General features: G+C 41.4%; 1 protein-coding gene across 4 annotated transcripts in view; it reads right to left on the reverse strand.

Annotated features, from left to right (window-relative positions):
• Positions 1–17,217, reverse strand: part of LOC109897856 (histone-lysine N-methyltransferase, H3 lysine-79 specific) — a 36,047-nt gene extending 18,830 nt beyond the window's left edge. For all 4 annotated transcript variants that reach the window (XM_031833252.1, XM_031833253.1, XM_031833254.1 and 1 more), the window contains exon 1: positions 16,882–17,217. In XM_031833252.1, the coding sequence (XP_031689112.1) occupies positions 16,882–16,962 (81 nt within the window). In that variant the 5' untranslated portion in view covers positions 16,963–17,217. The remainder of the gene's footprint in view (positions 1–16,881) is intronic.
• Between the last annotated feature and the right edge of the window lie 751 nt (positions 17,218–17,968).

Below are 17,968 nucleotides of genomic sequence, written 5' to 3' on the forward strand. Positions count from 1 at the left end.
GCCATGAAATAAAATATATTTAGCCACAAAGGAAGCAAAGCATTTCACAAAAGGAGCAAACGCTGCTATGAATAGCCTAGTAATAAAATAACCAATGAATTCAGTGCCTTCAGAAAGTATTCACACCCCTGGACTTAATCAACATTTTGTCTTAAAGCCAGAATTAAATAGATATTTGACGCCACTGGCCTTTACACCCCATAAAGTCAAGGTTGAATTATGTTGTTGCTTGGTTTTTGCTCTGACATGAAGGGTCAACTGTGGGACCTTATATAGACAGGTGTTCCTTTCCAAATCTTGTCCACTCAATTGAATTTACCACAGGTGGACTCCAAATCAAGTAGTTGAAACATCAAGGACGATCAATGGAAACAGAATTGTTTTATTTAACTAGGCAAGTCAGTTAAGAAAAAATTCTTACTTACAATGACTGCCTAGGAACAAGGCAGTCTGACTTGTTCAGGGACAGAATGACAGATTTACCCTGTCAGCTTGGGGATTCGAGGAAGCAACCTTTTGTCTACTGGCCCAGCACTAACCACAAGGCTACCTGCCACCCCAATGCACCAGAGCTCAATTTCAAGTCTCATAGCATACTAACATAAATAAGGTAGTTTAATTTATACATTTGCAAAAAACATATCTAAAAACCTGTTTTTGCATTATTGTTATGGGTTATTGTCTGTAGATTGGAGGGAAATAAATACAAATTAAAACATTTTTAGAAAAAGGCTGTAACGTAACAAAATGTGGAAAAAGTCAAGGGTTTATGATAATATATTTTGATACATTCAATGTAAAGATTGTGAACCCATGTTACATTTACCACCCATTTCAGGAATTGAGGTCACTGGGTACTGCCCCTATATACAGTGCCTTCGGAAAGTATTCAGACCTTCGACTTGCCCCACATTGTTACAGCCTTATTCTAAAATTGTCATCTCTCTACACACACACCAAAAAACAGGTTTAGAAATATTGCTAATTTATTAAAAATACAACTGAAATATCAGATTTAAATGAGTATTCAGACCCTTTACTAAGTACTTTGAAGCATCTTTAGCAGCGATTACAGCATAGATTGTTCTAGGGTAAGACGCTACAAGCTTGGAACACCTATATTTGGGGAGTTTCTCACATTCTTGTCTGCATATCCTCTCAAGCCATGTCAGGTGGGATGGGGAATGTTGATGCACAGCTGTTTTCAGGTCTCTCCAGAGACGTTAGAACAGGTTCAAGTTGAGGCTCTAGCTGGGCCACTCAAGAACATTCAGAGACTTGTCCCGAAGCCACTCCTGCGTTGTCTTGGCTGTGTGCTTAGGGTCATTGTCCTGTTGGAAGGGGAACCGTCTTCCCCAGTCGGAGATCCTGGGCGCTCTGGAGCAGGTTTCCATCAAGGCTGGCTATACACTTTACTCCATTCAGCTTTCTCTCGATCCGGACTCGTCTCCAGGTTGCTGAAAAACATCCCCACAGCATGATGCTGCCACCACGCTACACTGTAGAGATGGTGCCAGGTTCCCTCCAGACGTGACACTTGGCATTGAGGCCAAAAAGTTCAATCTTGGTTTCATTAGACGAGAGAAGGTTGTTTCTCATGGTTTGAGTCTTTAGGTGGCTTTTGTCAAATGCCAAGAGGGCTGTCATGTGCATTTTACTGAGGAGCGGTTTCCATCTGGATAGTCTAAAGGCCTGATTTGGTGGAGTGCTGCAGAGATGATTGACCTTCTGGAAGGTTCTCCCATCTCTACAGAGAAACTCTGGAGCTCTGTCAGAGTGACCATCAGGTTCTTGGTCACCTCCCTGATCAAGGCACTTTATTTATTTCACCTTTATTTAACCAGGTACAAGTTCTCATTTACAATTGTGACTGTGCCAAGATAAAACAAAGCAGTTTGACACATACAACAGAGTTAGACATGGAGTAAAACAAACATACAGTCAATAATACAGTAGAAAAATAAGTCTATATACAATGTGAGCAAATGAGGTGAGATAAGGGAGGTAAAGGCAAAAAAAGGCCATGGTGGCAAAGTAAATACAATATAGCAAGTAAAACACTGGAATAGTTGATTTGCAGTGGAAGAATGTGCAAAGTAGAGATAGAAATAATGGGGTGCAAAAGTGCAAAATAAATAAATACACTAGGGAAAGAGGTAGTTGTTTGGGGTAAATTATAGATGGGCTATGTACAGGTGCAGTAATCTGTGAGCTGCTCTGACAGCTGGTGCTTAAAGCTAGTGAGGGAAATAAGTGTTTCCAGTTTGAGAGATTTTTGTAGTTCGTTCCAGTCATTGGCAGCAGAGAACTGGAAGGAGAGGCGGCCAAAGAAAGAATTGGTTTTGGGAGTGACCAGAGATATATACTTGCTGGAGCGCGTGCTACAGGTGGGTGCTGCTATGGTGACCAGCGAGCTGAGATAAGGGGGGACTTTACCTAGCAGGGTTTTGTAGATGGCCTGGAGCCAGTGGGTTTGGCGACGAGCACGAAGCGAGGGCCAGCCAACGAGAGCGTACAGATCCTAGTGGTGGGTAGTATATGGGGTTTTGGTGACAAAACGGATGGCACTGGGATAGACTGCATCCAGTTTATTGAGTAGGGTATTGGAGGCAATTTTGTAAATGACATCGCAGAAGTCGAGGATCGGTAGGATGGTCAGTTTTACAAGGGTATGTTTGGCAGCATGAGTGACGGATGCTTTGTTGCGAAATAGGAAGCCAATTCTAGATTTAACTTTGGATTGGAGATGTTTGATGCGATTTTGGAAGGCGAGTTTACAGTCTAACCAGACACCTAGGTATTTGTAGTTGTCCACATATTCTAAGTCAGAGCCGTCCAGAGTAGTGATGTTGGACAGGCGGACAGGTGCAGGCAGCGATCGGTTGAAGAGCATGGGGCTTTGGTGACGTTTCGTTTTACTTGTATTCAAGAGCAATTGAGGCAACGGAAGAAGAGTTGTATGGCATTGAAGCTCACCTGGAGGGTTGTTAACTAGGGGGCACTATTTTTACTTTGGGAAAAAATAACGTTCCCAAAGTAAACCGCCTATTTATCAGGACCAGATGCTAGAATATGCATATAATTGACAGCTTACGATAGAAAACTCTAAAAGTTTCCAAAACTGTAAAAATATTGTCTGTGAGTATAACAGAACTGATATTGCAGGCGAAAGCCTAAAGAAAAATCCAATCAGGAAGTGACTCATGTTTTGAAACCGTTGTGTTCCTATGCACCCCTATTGGTCACTGAAAGTGATATCAACCAGATTCCTTTTTCTACGTATTTCCTAAGGTGTCTACAGAATTGTGACGTAGTTTAACGCCTTTATGTTGAAGAATGAGCGTAAACGACTACATTGCGTAAGTGGCCAGCTGAGGGCTCTGAGTGATTCTTGCGTAAAAGACAGAGGTAGTCATTTTCCTCTTGCTCCTACTGAAAAGCCAATTGTCCCGGTTGATATATTATCGAATAGATATTTGAAAAACACCTTGAGGATTGATTATAAAAAACGTTTGCTATGTCTGTCGATATTATTCACATAATTTTGATATTTTTCCCCGGCGTTGTCGTGACCGCTATTTCCGGTGGATTTCTGAACATGACAAGCAAACGGAGGATTTTGGGGTATAAAAATTATCTTTTGGAACAAAAGGAACATTTGCTGTCTAACGAAGTCTCGTCAGTGAAAACATCCGAACATCAAAGGTAAACAGTTCATTTGATTGCTTTTCTGATTTGTGACCAAGCTTCCTGCTGCTAGCTGGACATAATGCTATGCTATCAATAAACTTACAAACGCTTGTCTTGCTTTGACTGTAATGCATCATTTCAAAATCTGAGATGACACGGTGATTAACAAAAGGCTAAGCTGTGTTTCACTATATTTCACTTGTGATTTCATGAATATGAATTTTTCTAGGAATATTTTTTTGACGGTTGCGCTATGCTAATTAGTGTAGTTGATAATTCTTCCGGATCCGGGATGGGTAGTTCTACGAGGTTAACATGCATGAAACCAAGGCTATTACAGTTACAGAAGTCATCAAAAGAGAGCGCCTGGGGAATAGGAGTGGAGCTAGGCACTGCAGGGCCTGGATTCATCTCTACATCACCAGAGGAACAGAGGAGTAGGATAAGGGTACGGCTAAAAGCTATGAGAATTGGTTGTCTAGAACAGAGAATAAAAGGAGGTTTCTGGGGGTGATAAAATAGCTTCAAGGTATAATGTACAGACAAAGGTATGGTAGGATGTGAATACAGTGGAGGTAAACCTAGGTATTGTGTGATGAGAGAGAGTCTCTAGAAACACATTGAAACCAGGTGATGACATTGCATGTGTGGGTGGTGGAACTGAAAAGGTTGGATAAGGTCTAGTGAGCAGGGCTAGAGGCTCTACAGTGAAATAAGCCAATAAACACTAACCAGAACAGCAATGGACAAGGAGAGGCATGCTTAGTCGAGTGATCATAAGGGTCCAGTGAGTAGTGAGGTTGGTTGGGGTCACGGCGATTCAGACAGCTAGTCGGGCCATAGGTAGCAAGCTAGCATAGGATGTATGTCTGTTTCTAGCCACCTCATGCGTTTCCGTTGGTAGATTAGTGGGGTTCCGTGTGGTAGAGGGGATCAATCCAATTGGCAAAATAGATAGTGACCCAAGAAAAATTGTCCGACAGACCTTTTCAGATAGCAGCCGATAACGATTAGCGGGCCGCAGATGGGCGTTCAGGTCACGCCGTGACGGAGGGGCCAGTTGGATAACTCCCTCGAGAAGATAACGTCGGTAGTCCAGTCATGAAGGCCCGGTGGGGCTCCGCATTGGCAGTAAAACGGGTCCGGATAGGTGATTGCAGCCCAGGAGTGGCTGATGGAACTCTTCAGCTGGCTAGCTCCGGAATTTGCGGTTGAAATCCGGGGATATGGAGAGAAAAATAGGTCCGGTATGTTCTGTTCTGAGTCGCGTTGTACAAAACTGGCGATAGATTTGAGCTTAATGATAGCTGATGAACACAAACCGTGGTTAGCTGAATACTAACGTTAGCCAGTAAACTGGCTAGCTTCTGGCTCTAGCTTCTGGCTCTAGCTTTCCCGAATGCCCAGTTTGGCCGGGCAGCCAGCTCTAGGAAGAGTCTTGGTGGTTCCAAACTTTTTCCATTTAAGAATGACGGGGCCATTGTGTTCTTGGGGACCTTCAAATGCTGCAGAAATGCCACGACACAATCCTGTCTGAGCTCTTTCAACCTCATGGCTTGGCTTTTGCACTGACATGCATTGTATGTCCTATTGCTATAGGACATTATATAGGACATTATATAGACAGGTGTGCCTTTCCAAATCATGTCCAATCAATTGAATTTACCACAGGTGGACTCCAAATCAAGTTGTAGAAACATCAAGGATGACCACGCTCAATTTAGTCTCAAAGGGTCTGAATACTTGCGTAAATAAGGTATCAGTTCATTTTAAATACATTTGCAAACATTTCTAAAAACCTTTTTTGGCTTTGTCATTCTGGGGTATTGGGTGTAGATTGACGAGGATGTTGTATGTATTCAATCCATTTTAGAGTAGGGCAGTAACATAACAAAATGTGGAAAAATTCAAGGGATCTGAATACTTTAAGGCACTGTATAGGACCTTCCACCCGTCTGGGATATGGATGCCCCATGAAGACCTAAGGGTCGAAATGTTATAAATAAAAGCACCTGGGAGAATGAGCAGCGTTTTCCTCTATTTTCCATTAGTTTGCCTACAACTCCAGTACCTGGATGTGCACATGTTCTTCAGCTTTTGTACAATAGTGTTTAACATGATTTTTGAATGAGAACCTCATCTCTGTACCTCACACATACGATTATCTGTAAAGGTCCCACAGTCGAGCAGTGAATTAAAAAAATAAAGATTCAACCACAAAGACCAGGGAGGTTTTCCAATGCCTTGCAAATAAGGCCACCTATCAGTAGATGGGTAAAAATACAGATAGACATTGAATATTCCTTACAGAATGGTGACGTAATTAATTACACTTTGGGTGTATTGATACACCATCCAGTCACTAAGAAGATACAAGCTTCATTCCTAACTCGGTTGCCGGAGAGGAAGGAAACCGTTTAGTTACTTCACCATGAGGTGAATAGTGACTTTAAAACAGTTTAATGGCTGTGATAGAAACTGAGAATGGATCAACAACATTGTAGTTACTCCACAATAATCTAAATTGACATAGTGAAAATGGAGAAGCCTGTACAGAATAAACATATATTCTAAAAACAGCAGCAATTGTGGCAAAGAAATTAACTTCCTGTCCTGAAAATGTTATGTTTAGGGGAAATCCAACACAACAAATCACTGAGTACCACTTTATATTTTCAAGCATGAAGATGACGGCATCATGTTACGTGCATGTATGTCATCGGCAAGGACTAGGAAGTTTCAGGATAAAAAATTTAAAAACTGAGCTAAGCACAGGCAAAATCAGCTTTCCACAAGACACGGAGATGAATTAACCTAAAACACAAGACCAAATCGACACAGGAGTTGCTTAACAAGAAGACAGTGAATGTTCCTCAGTGGCTGAGTTACAGTTGACTTAAATCTACTTCAAAATCTATGGCAAGACCTGAAAATGGTTCATCTAGCAATGATCAACAAACAATTTGACAGAGCATGAAGATTATTATTATTTTTTTTTAAGGCAAATGTTGCACAATCCAGGTGTGGAAAGCGCTTAGTGACTTACCCAGAAAAACTCACAGCTCTAATCATTGCTTATGGTGCTTCCACAAAAGTATTGACTCGGGGGTGTGAATACTTAAAGAAATCTCATTTACACATTTCAATACTTCTAGAAACATGTTTTCACTGTCATTATGGGGTATTGTATGTAGGGATCCTGAGTGGCGCAGCGGTCTAAGGCACTGCATCGCGTCACTACAGACCCGGGTTCCGGGTCTGTCCCATAGGACAGTACACGATTGGCCCATCGTCGCCTGGGTTAGGGGAGGGTTTGACCGGGGTAGGCCGTCATTGTAAATACAAATTTCTTAACTGACTTGACTAGTAAAAAAATAAAACAAAAGCTGGATGAGAAATCTATTAAATCCATTTTGAATTCAGGCTGTAACAACAAAATGTGAAGACAGTCAAGGGTTATGTATATTTTGAAGGCAATGGACATGCAGCCAAAATTAGAGGGCTCCAATGAGCTTACTGTGCTACAATTTTGTGACGGGTTAATATGCTGGTCCCAGACAGACCGCGTGTGCACATACAAATCAGCCTCTTCACAGTGTGGGTGTGTGGAGGCGGCGAGAGAGGGGGGAGTTCCTGCTGCTCACACACAGACAGCACGCAGCAACACCAGCGCTGCTTCTAAAAATAAATGCTGGCTTAGAGTAAGAATGCGTGTGACGCTTGAGAGGCACTCTAACAGCCAATCATCCTCTCTTCCCCTCCTAGCACCCCTGTTGTGGGCACGATGACGGAACTGACTCAACCGCTCACTACCTTCCCCGCCTTTTCATTCTGTCGTTACCTCACCATGACGCACTGCCAGGGAATAATATCGCTCCACTACGCATTACTCATGACCAATGAACAAATAACTAACCAGGTGCAGCAGCGATATTACCACAGAGAAAAACTGATTCATCAACCCATCCATCACAGTCTAGCTTAGGCAGAACTGCCTTAATATGCCTGTATGCTTGATCTTCCCTGATAACACCACAGGTCACGTTGGCCCAAGGAGTGCTTCTTAATTCATTGATGTATGGCTTGTTAGTTTCACTTTAACATAGGTAGAAATACTGGAAGAAACAAACATCTGACAACACAAAATAGGCAAGATGACATCGATTCAAATATGGTCTTGTACGAAAGCATTCTGGCTTTAGTTAGAGCCAAGAAAATAATTTAACAAAGGGCTCTGCAGCACAAGAGCTGTTCCTCATATGGAAGCAGTTACAAATTTAAATCCGCAGATGGTGACAGTGAGAGAATGAGCGTTTAAGCATGTGATTGGTAGCAGCTTCAGCGTGGGGAGACAGGAAGGCAGCATATATTACTATCATGTTGTGCAGTGAACAACAGAACAGTGCACGTTCCATCTCTGTGGGGGGAGTGGAGTAATTTGGTCAGAAGTACTGGAATATGTATGATGTACAGCATCTTTTGGCTGGGCAGGAGCACTGGGCCTAAAGCACGTGTCAAACTCATTCCCCGGAGGGCTGAGTATCTGTGGGTTTCTGCTCCTCCCTTGGACTTTATGAATTAAAAAGACACTGATTAGTATGAAACTCCCCTTACCTGGTTGTCTAGGTCTTCATTGAAAGGAAAAATCAAAAACCAGCAGACACTAGGTCATCTATGGAATGAGTGACACCCCTGACCTGAAGCATTATTACTGAGAAAGATGAACAAACAAAATACAACCCAATGAATACCAAAATATTGCACCATTATACATTAATATGCTCAGGAGTTAGTCATAGTCCTCTTCAATAGATCAAACTGCAAAAAAGAAACCACCCCAATGAAACATCCACAGGCTTGTGATGTGTAGACTGAAGAGCCAGGCAGAATCTGCAGCTAATCAAGTGCTTTGTAACGCTGGTCTTATCTTCTGCCCCTCCCAGTGGTGCATATTGAGAAGTCTAGGAGGCCCTTATTTTAAAAACATGGCCAGAACTCCACACAGATAAAGACTAGAATCCAGTTAAAGTGCCTTGCGAAAGTATTCGGCCCCCTTGAACTTTGCGACCTTTTGCCACATTTCAGGCTTCAAACATAAAGATATAAAACTGTATTTTTTTGTGAAGAATCAACAACAAGTGGGATACAATCATGAAGTGGAACGACATTTATTGGATATTTCAAACTTGTTTAACAAATCAAAAACTGAAAAATTGGGCGTGCAAAATTATTCAGCCCCTTTACTTTCAGTGCAGCAAACTCTCTCCAAAAGTTCAGTGAGGATCTCTGAATGATCCAATGTTGACCTAAATGACTAATGATGATAAATACAATCCACCTGTGTGTAATCAAGTCTCCGTATAAATGCACCTGCACTGTGATAGTCTCAGAGGTCCGTTAAAAGCGCAGAGAGCATCATGAAGAACAAGGAACACACCAGGCAGGTCCGAGATACTGTTGTGAAGAAGTTTGAAGCGGGATTTGGATACAAAAAGATTTCCCAAGCTTTAAACATCCCAAGGAGCACTGTGCAAGCGATAATATTGAAATGGAAGGAGTATCAGACCACTGCAAATCTACCAAGACCTGGCCGTCCCTCTAAACTTTCAGCTCATACAAGGAGAAGACTGATCAGAGATGCAGCCAAGAGGCACATGATCCCTCTGGATGAACTGCAGAGATCTACAGCTGAGGTGGGAGACTCTGTCCATAGGACAACAATCAGTCGTATATTGCACAAATCTGGCCTTTATGGAAGAGTGGCAAGAAGAAAGCCATTTCTTAAAGATATCCATAAAAAGTGTCGTTTAAAGTTTGCCACAAGCCACCTGGGAGACACACCAAACATGTGGAAGAAGGTGCTCTGGTCAGATGAAACCAAAATTGAACTTTTTGGCAACAATGCAAAACGTTATGTTTGGCGTAAAAGCAACACAGCTCATCACCCTGAACACACCCCCCCCCCACTGTCAAACATGGTGGTGGCAGCATCATGGTTTGGGCCTGCTTTTCTTCAGCAGGGACAGGGAAGATGGTTAAAATTGATGGGAAGATGGATGGAGCCAAATACAGGACCATTCTGGAAGAAAACCTGATGGAGTCTGCAAAAGACCTGAGACTGGGATGGAGATTTGTCTTCCAACAAGACAATGATCCAAAACATGAAGCAAAATCTACAATGGAATGGTTCAAAAATCAACATATCCAGGTGTTAGAATAGCCAAGTCAAAGTCCAGACCTGAATCCAATCGAGAATCTGTGGAAAGAACTGAAAACTGCTGTTCACAAATGCTCTCCATCCAACCTCACTGAGCTCGAGCTGTTTTGCAAGGAGGAATGGGAAAAAATGTCAGTCTCTCGATGTGCAAAACTGATAGAGACATACCCCAAGCGACTTACAGCTGTAATCGCAGCAAAAGGTGGCGCTACAAAGTATTAACTTAACCATGAAAAAATAGCCCCAGATCATTATTCCTCCTCCAACTAAGTGATGTTATTGTGAAATGGAAACGTCTAGGCATAACAACGGCTCAACCGCGAAGTGGTAGGCCACACAAGCTCACAGAACAGGAAGGGCGTGAAAAATCGTCCTCTGGAATGAATTAAGCATCACCATCTTCCAGTCCAATAGACCAATCTGGGTTTGGCAGATGCCAGGAAAACACTACCTGCCCAAATGCATAGTGCCAACTGTAAAGTTTTGCGGAGGAGGAATAATGGTCTGGGGCTGTTTTTCGTGGTTCGGGCTAGTTCCCTTCGTTCAAGTGAAAGCAAATCTTAACGCTACAGCAAACAATGAGATTCTAGATAATTATGTGCCTCCAACATTTGTGGCAACAGTTTGGGGAAGGCCCTTTTCTTTCAGCATGACAATTCCCCTGTGCAGAAAGCAAGGTCCATACAGAAATTGTCGATATCAGTGCAGAAGAACTGGCCTGCAGAGAGCCCTGACCTCAACACCTTCGGGATGAATTGGAAAGCTGACTGCGAGCCATGACTAATTGTCCAACATCAGTGCACACATTCACTACTACACGTGGCTGAATGGAAGCAAATCCCCGCAGCAATGTTCAAACATCTAGTGGAAATTCTTCTCCAGGAGAGTGGAGGATGTAGTAGCAGCAAAGGGGGGGACCAAATCCACATGCCCATGATTTTGGAATGACAAGCAGTTGGTTTTCAACAGCGGAGACTTGTAATAACCATGCTGTCTGTCTCTCCGATATCTGCAACATTGCTTTAATATTGAAATTCGATCTCCATCTGTCCTATGGTAAACACGTTGGGACTTAGGACGAAACAGACAGGCTGGCAGCTTCTCAGCCAGGCAAAATCATCAATAAGCTGGCATAATATTGGTTGGATATATAAATAGAAATGTCAATAGAAAAAACACAAAATTCAGCAAGTATGCTGTCATTCCAGCTTCAGTTTGAAGTGATTGTGTTAGTTGGCTCTCTTCTGAAGAGTGGCCTGGAGAGAGAGCACATGTTCTATGCCAGGTGAAATTGCACATCATTAGCTCATGCATTGTTATGGATGTATCCCCCACCACAATTTTTTTAATATATATATTTAAAAAAAAAATGTATACACTATACCGAAATAGCTCTGCCATTTCCTGGTTGTTAAAACTAATATAGTTTGCAAGTATAGTGCAGAGTATCATTGTACCATCAAAACCGCTGTGAACTATATTTTCCATAACCGAAAATAATCTTGTTTCAGCTTTTTGAAGCTGGTGTACAAAACCGAATGTAAAAGACAAACTGTTTGTTTGTTTTGTTTTTACCTTTAACTAGGCAAGAACAAATTCTTATTTTCAATGACAGCCTAGGAACAGTGGGCTAAATGCCTTTTTCAGGGGGAGAATGAAAGATTTTTAACTTGTCAGTTCGGGGATTTGATCTTGCAACCTTTCGGTTACTAGTCCAACGCTCTAACCACTAGGCTACCTGCTGCCCCACAACTCTGTGCTTAACGGGAAGCATAGAAATAGCGCACATAGAACAGATTTACCGCTTCTTAAACTTGCTTTCAAGTCAAATGAGAGGTCCGGAAGTATCATTTCTATGTGAATTTGATTGCTTGCTCAAAAAGTTACATATTGCTACAATAAACGCAACTGCAGCTACTTCGCTGTTATTCTGGTTGCACTGTTTGACATGACTGTGTTAGCCAAAGTTGGCTAGCTAAAAAGGGATACGAATGGTGCCAGCCATCACGGCAATGAAACATTTAGAACAAACAATCTGGTCACGTCCATAGATTTATAACAAAAACTGGTACCCTGGCAACTGAAACGATAGAATGAACAACCAGCCGTCTTAGGTAGCAACCCTATATTTGTCAGGCCTGTATCTTGTGGAAGGATGAAATTGTATGAATGAATTCATCAAAATAAAGTTGATGAAAATATGGCAATAATTATTTGAATATGTTGGTAACACATTGTATAAAAGTGATAATGCCCTCGAAGCAGTCATGCCAATATATCCTCCAAACACCAGTTTCTCAGGCATTATCACTTAAATAATGCCCTTCAAGGCAATTAGAAACGAGTATTCAACAATTCCATGGTATAACACAGAAGCAGTTGTGAGGCAGCTCCATCACCAAAACATGACATATTGTGTATTTATTGATTGTGTTATTTTTCTACTATTCTCTCGGCTTTGTTGGGAAGGGCCTGTAAGAAAGCATTTTTCCCTGTTAATCTACAACGGTTTATGAAGCATGTGACATAAAATATTATTGATTTGTTTGCGTTGCCTTTTTCTGAGGATGCCAGCCATGCAACAGTCCGGTTATCAGTCTCTGGTGTAATGGGAGTGAAGTCAGCCAGGGCCAACTGTGGAGGATTGCGTCAGCAGTAGTACTGCTTAGTTCCTGAACTCTGATGTTAAAGGGTATTACCCAGTGTGACACAGAACACTAGACATGCCACAGACAACACTCCGCTGTTCTGAGAAATACACTTTCAGGTAGTCCCCCAGCACCGTCTTACCGCAATTTTCTATAAACGAGTAAAACAGCTGAAACACACTTGAAGCCACCAGAGAAACCACAATGATTTCATCTGCTTCCATTTCGTTCCCCTTTGTACAATCTGGCAAACTATAGTATGAACTTCAGCTAAAAACAAATATGTTCAAAGCATGCTGCACACACTCAAGGTGCAAACACAATCAACTCTGCCTTAACAATAGAGGTCGACCGATTAAATCGGAATGGCCGATTAATTGGGGCCGATTTCAAGTTTTCATAACAATCAGAAATCGGTATTTTTGGGCGCCGATTTCACCATTTTTAAAAATACCTTTATTTAACTAGGCAAGTCAGTTAACACTGTCATCTCAGATTTTCAAAATATGCTTTTCAACCATAGCTACACAAGCATTTGTGTAAGAGTATTGATAGCTAGCATAGCATTAAGCCTAGCATTCAGCAGGCAACATTTTCACAAAAACAAGAAAAGCATTCAAATAAAATCATTTACCTTTGAAGAACTTCGGATGTTTTCAATGGGGAGACTCTCAGATAGCAAATGTTCAGTTTTTCCAAAAATATTATTTGTGTAGGAGAAATCGCTCCGTTTTGTTCATCACGTTTGGCTAAGAAAAAACCCTGAAAATTCAGTCATTACAACACCGAACCTTTCCCCAAATTAACTCCATAATAATCGACAGAAACATGGCAAACGTTGTTTAGAATCAATCCTCAAGGTGTTTTTCACATATCTATTCGATGATAAATCATTCGTGGCAGTTGGGTTTCTCCTCTGGAGCGAATGGAAAAATGCACGCAGCTGGAGATTAGGCAATAATTTCGACGGAGGACACCAAGCGGGCACCTGGTAAATGTAGTCTCTTATGGTCAATCTTCCAATGATATGCCTACAAATACGTCACAATGCTGCAGACACCTTGGGGAAACGACAGAAAGTGTAGGCTCATTCCTGGCGCATTCACAGCCATATAAGGAGACATTGGAACACAGCGCCTTCAAAATCTGGGCCATTTCCTGTTTGAAATTTCATCTTGGTTTCGCCTGTAGCATCAGTTCTGTGGCACTCACAGATAATATCTTTGCAGTTTTGGAAACGTCAGAGTTTTCTTTCCAAAGCTGTCAATTATATGCATAGTCGAGCATCTTTTCGTGACAACATCTCTTGTTTAAAACGGGAACGGTTTTTTTTATCCAAAAATTAAAAGAGCGCCCCCTATATCGAAGAATTTAAGAACCAATTCTTATTTTCAATGACGGCCTAGGAACAGTGGGTTAACTGCCCTGTTCAGGGGCAGAACGACAGATTTTCACCTTGTCCACTCGGGGGATCCAGTCTTGCAACCTTACAGTTAACTAGTCCAACGCAATAACGACCTGCCTCTCTCTCGTTGCACTCCACAAGGTGACTGCCTGTTATGCGAATGCAGTAAGCCAAGGTAAGTTGCTAGCTAGCATTAAACTTCTTATAAAAAAATAATCAATCATAATCACTAGTTAACTACACATGGTTGATATTATAACTAGATATTATCTAGCGTGTCCTGCATTACATATAATCTGACTGAGCATACAAGTATCTGACTGAGCGGTGGTAGGCAGAAGCAGATGCGTAAACATTCATTCCAACAGCACTTTCTTTGAGTTTTGCCAGCAGCTCTTCGTTGTGTCTCAAGCATTGCGCTGTTTATGACTTCAAGCCTATCAACTCCCGAGATGAGGCTGGTGTAACCGAAGTGAAATGGCTAGCTAGTTAGAGCGCGCTAATAGCTTTTCAAGCGTCACTCGCTCTGAGGCATCTAGTAGTTGTTCCCCTTGCTCTGCATGGGTAACGCTGCTTCGTTGGTGGCTGTTGTTGTGTTGCTGGTTCGAGCCCAGGGAGGAGCGAGGAGAGGGACGGAAGCTATACTCTTACACTGGCAATACTAAAGTGCCTATAAGAACATCCAATAGTCAACGGTTAATGAAATACAAATGGTATAAAGGGAAATAGTCCTATAATAACTACAACCTAAAACTTCTTACCTGGGAATATTGAAGACTCATGTTAAAAGGAACCACCAGCTTTCATATGTTCTCATGTTCTGAGCAAGGAACTGAAACGTTAGCTTTCTTAAATAGCACATATTGCACTTTTACTTTCTTCGCAAACATTTTGTTTTTGCATTATTTAAACCAAATTGAACATGTTCCATTATTTATGAGGCTAAATTGATTTTATTGATGTATTATATTAAGTAAAATAAGTGTTCATTCAGCATTGTCGTAATTGTCATTATTACAAATACATTATTTATTTATTATTATTACTATTACTTTTATTTATTTATTTAAATCGGCCGATTAAATCAGTATCGGCTTTTTTGGTCCCCCAATAAATCGGTATCAGCGTTGAAAAATCATAATCGGTCGACCTCTACTTAACACATTAGGTCCTAACTATGAAAATATGTTTTTGCATATAGCCTATCTAGTAAGATCCACATAGGTTAAAATACAGCATCATAGTATGTGCATGTAACAACAACAAAAAGCAATCTACGGAAGATTGAGAAGCTTGGTCATAACACACAGCAATGATTCACTGTTTTTAATCTACACATGACATGCATGCAAAAGTGTAAACAAAAAAAGACTTGTGTTATTCAGTAGGCCTTTGCCCACAGTCAACCCACACTACTGGTTTATTTAGTGGCATTTGCGTAGAACAACCGAAACTTAGCCTGTATACCTTGAGAAATCTGTGGAGGACTAGGCTATCTTCTGGATTCCAAAATAGTTGCAATAGGCTTCTGTCTAACACCCTTTCGGTTGGATGTTACCAGTCTCCTCTGCACTAACAAAAACATGTTTTGAGTAACCTACATACTGCAAAACAGTATTGGATGTTCACATTTATGGTTAAAACTAGGTTTCAAGTTCAAGTCTGTCAGCTAATCCACTGAATTTGTGGAACTGGTTTTAGAAGTGGGATGGATAACTGGTCAAACCATGTGAGACACATGTGAGTCATATGGGATGGTACTACCCAGAAGCGCTATTTATTTGATTTACTGGACCTAGTGGAAAAGCAACTTATATATCCATATAAGGGACTAGAGTTGTGGGGAATTGTGCAGTGTTTCTGCTATATTAACGCAAATTATACCTTCAGATTGTACTCTATTGGCATGAGTGCAGTATTGCATCAAGAGTGCAGGATTTTAGGTGCAATTCCAGCTGGCAGCTATACCCTAAATTCAGTCAGACTGGAGTATGCAACAATCTTTCTGTGCAATAACAGTAAATCTCAACAAGACAGTGACCACCAGGCAGAGAGTCATTTGAAGTCCAGCTACTGTAGTAATAACGTTTCAGCAAAATTTTTTGAAAAACACATGGTACAATATATTGTTTAAGTTCTGGTAAAATTCCTTGCATGCATGAGTCGAATTACACGTATTGCAAATGACAGTGGTGTTAAAACATCGCTCTCTGACTCACTTCAAAATGATGGCATGGTAGCTAGTTACATTAAATCATGGATAGATGCATAAAATAAAAAGTTAGCAAGCTAGCGTTCTAAATAGCTAAATAAATGCTTAACGTTACTCAGAACTATAATGCGAGTCAAAGAAAGCCGTTAAGAACACTAGCTAGCCGAGTTTAACCAAATATATTTATAACTAACCCTTTATGTGGTTGAACCGTAACTAGTTAGCTACAGTACCTAGCTAACTTACTAACCCAACAGAAACCAAATGGTGGAGAGCTTCTAGACTTCTGAGAGTTACCGGGACCTATAACTAGCTAACATACTGTACTTAGCTAGCCAAGTGTGCAGCGCTTCTCGTGTGTAATTTGTGTCATGCTCCATCTAACGATGTGTATACTTTAATCCGTTAGTAATCTATTTACTAGTAAGGTGTTCCGCACAGTCAGTAGCCACATTGTTGGCTATACACTCCACTGAGAATCGGTGGATATAACGTTAATGATACCCACTTCGAACAGCTTCTGGCTAGCCCTGTGGTGGACCGTCTGTCTGGCCTGTATGCATGTAACCTTAGCTAACACATAAGCTAGTAGCTTTACACATAGCTAGCTTACAACAGCTAGGTAGGTACATTAAGAGATGAATAGCTAATCCTCACTTGGTTGGCCAAGTTATAACTGGCAACTTGGTTGGTTTAATTAAATACTCACGTATACTGGTAATGGCCACGAGTAGCCAGCAGCTTCGGCTCCAACTGGCGACTTCAGCTTGAGTTCTAGCTTTTCTCCCATTCTACACTTTCTCCGGCGTTTCCTAACGTTAGCTAGTTTAGCGAGCTACTACAATGATCATTTTGTCAGAAATAAATCCTTATCACAACATATAAAATTAGATATCGATGAATGTAATGAGTGGTAAGTGGTCCCCGCTCCCTATAGTCCGGTGTTCAAATATTTGTTTGATTTTAATCAATTTGTTAAAAAATGACTTCATGCCGAGCGGCTCCTACACCTCGGCAGTACAGCCGCCATCTTGCCCGGCGTGAAAATCGGTCACTACCAAAGGGACAGAAACGCAAAGGGAGGGGGGGGGGCTGTTTTAATGTCTATGTGGGGGGAGCTGCAGTCGGAGAATGGGAACTATCAACGGTTACCGGGGCTGTACAACCGGATTGTTACTTTTCGAAAGATGAGTATGACGAAAACAACCAACCATTCTCCTCTGTATAAAACAGTTTGAATTAGAATTTCCCGGGACCAATAACGGACAACTGGCGGGAGATACCATTTTACTCGATTACTCACTGCATGTGATGACATTGAACAATAAAACCAATGTCTTGGATGGAGCAGACCGAGGTCGTTTGTTTTCCTCAATTTACCTAAAGTGTGTCAAGTGTGTTTATCAAGGAGCCAATGGCTGTATATAATATAAATGGACAAAGCCATTGATCACGTGACACCATTCATTCCTATGTTTAGACTAAATAGCGAATTGATGCCAAATTAAGTCGATTAAAATGAGTTGTCTCGAAGGGTTACAGCTTTTGTCAAAATTGACTTTTCGTAGGATCACTTATGCAGCAGGTTAGGATTAAGAACGTCAAATGCGCACAACAATCAACCCCCCCCAAAAGAAAATAATATATATATATATATACACACACACTTTGACAAAAGCTGTATCCCAGCTTGACATGACCCTAAAAATGGTTTCTCATGGAGACAAAGGTTGTGTCCCCTGCTCAAACATTGCACACATCAACCAATGTTTGCATGCCACGTCATCGACCAACAT

This window comes from Oncorhynchus kisutch, linkage group LG10, assembly GCF_002021735.2.
Source record: "Oncorhynchus kisutch isolate 150728-3 linkage group LG10, Okis_V2, whole genome shotgun sequence".
NCBI lineage: Eukaryota > Metazoa > Chordata > Actinopteri > Salmoniformes > Salmonidae > Oncorhynchus > Oncorhynchus kisutch.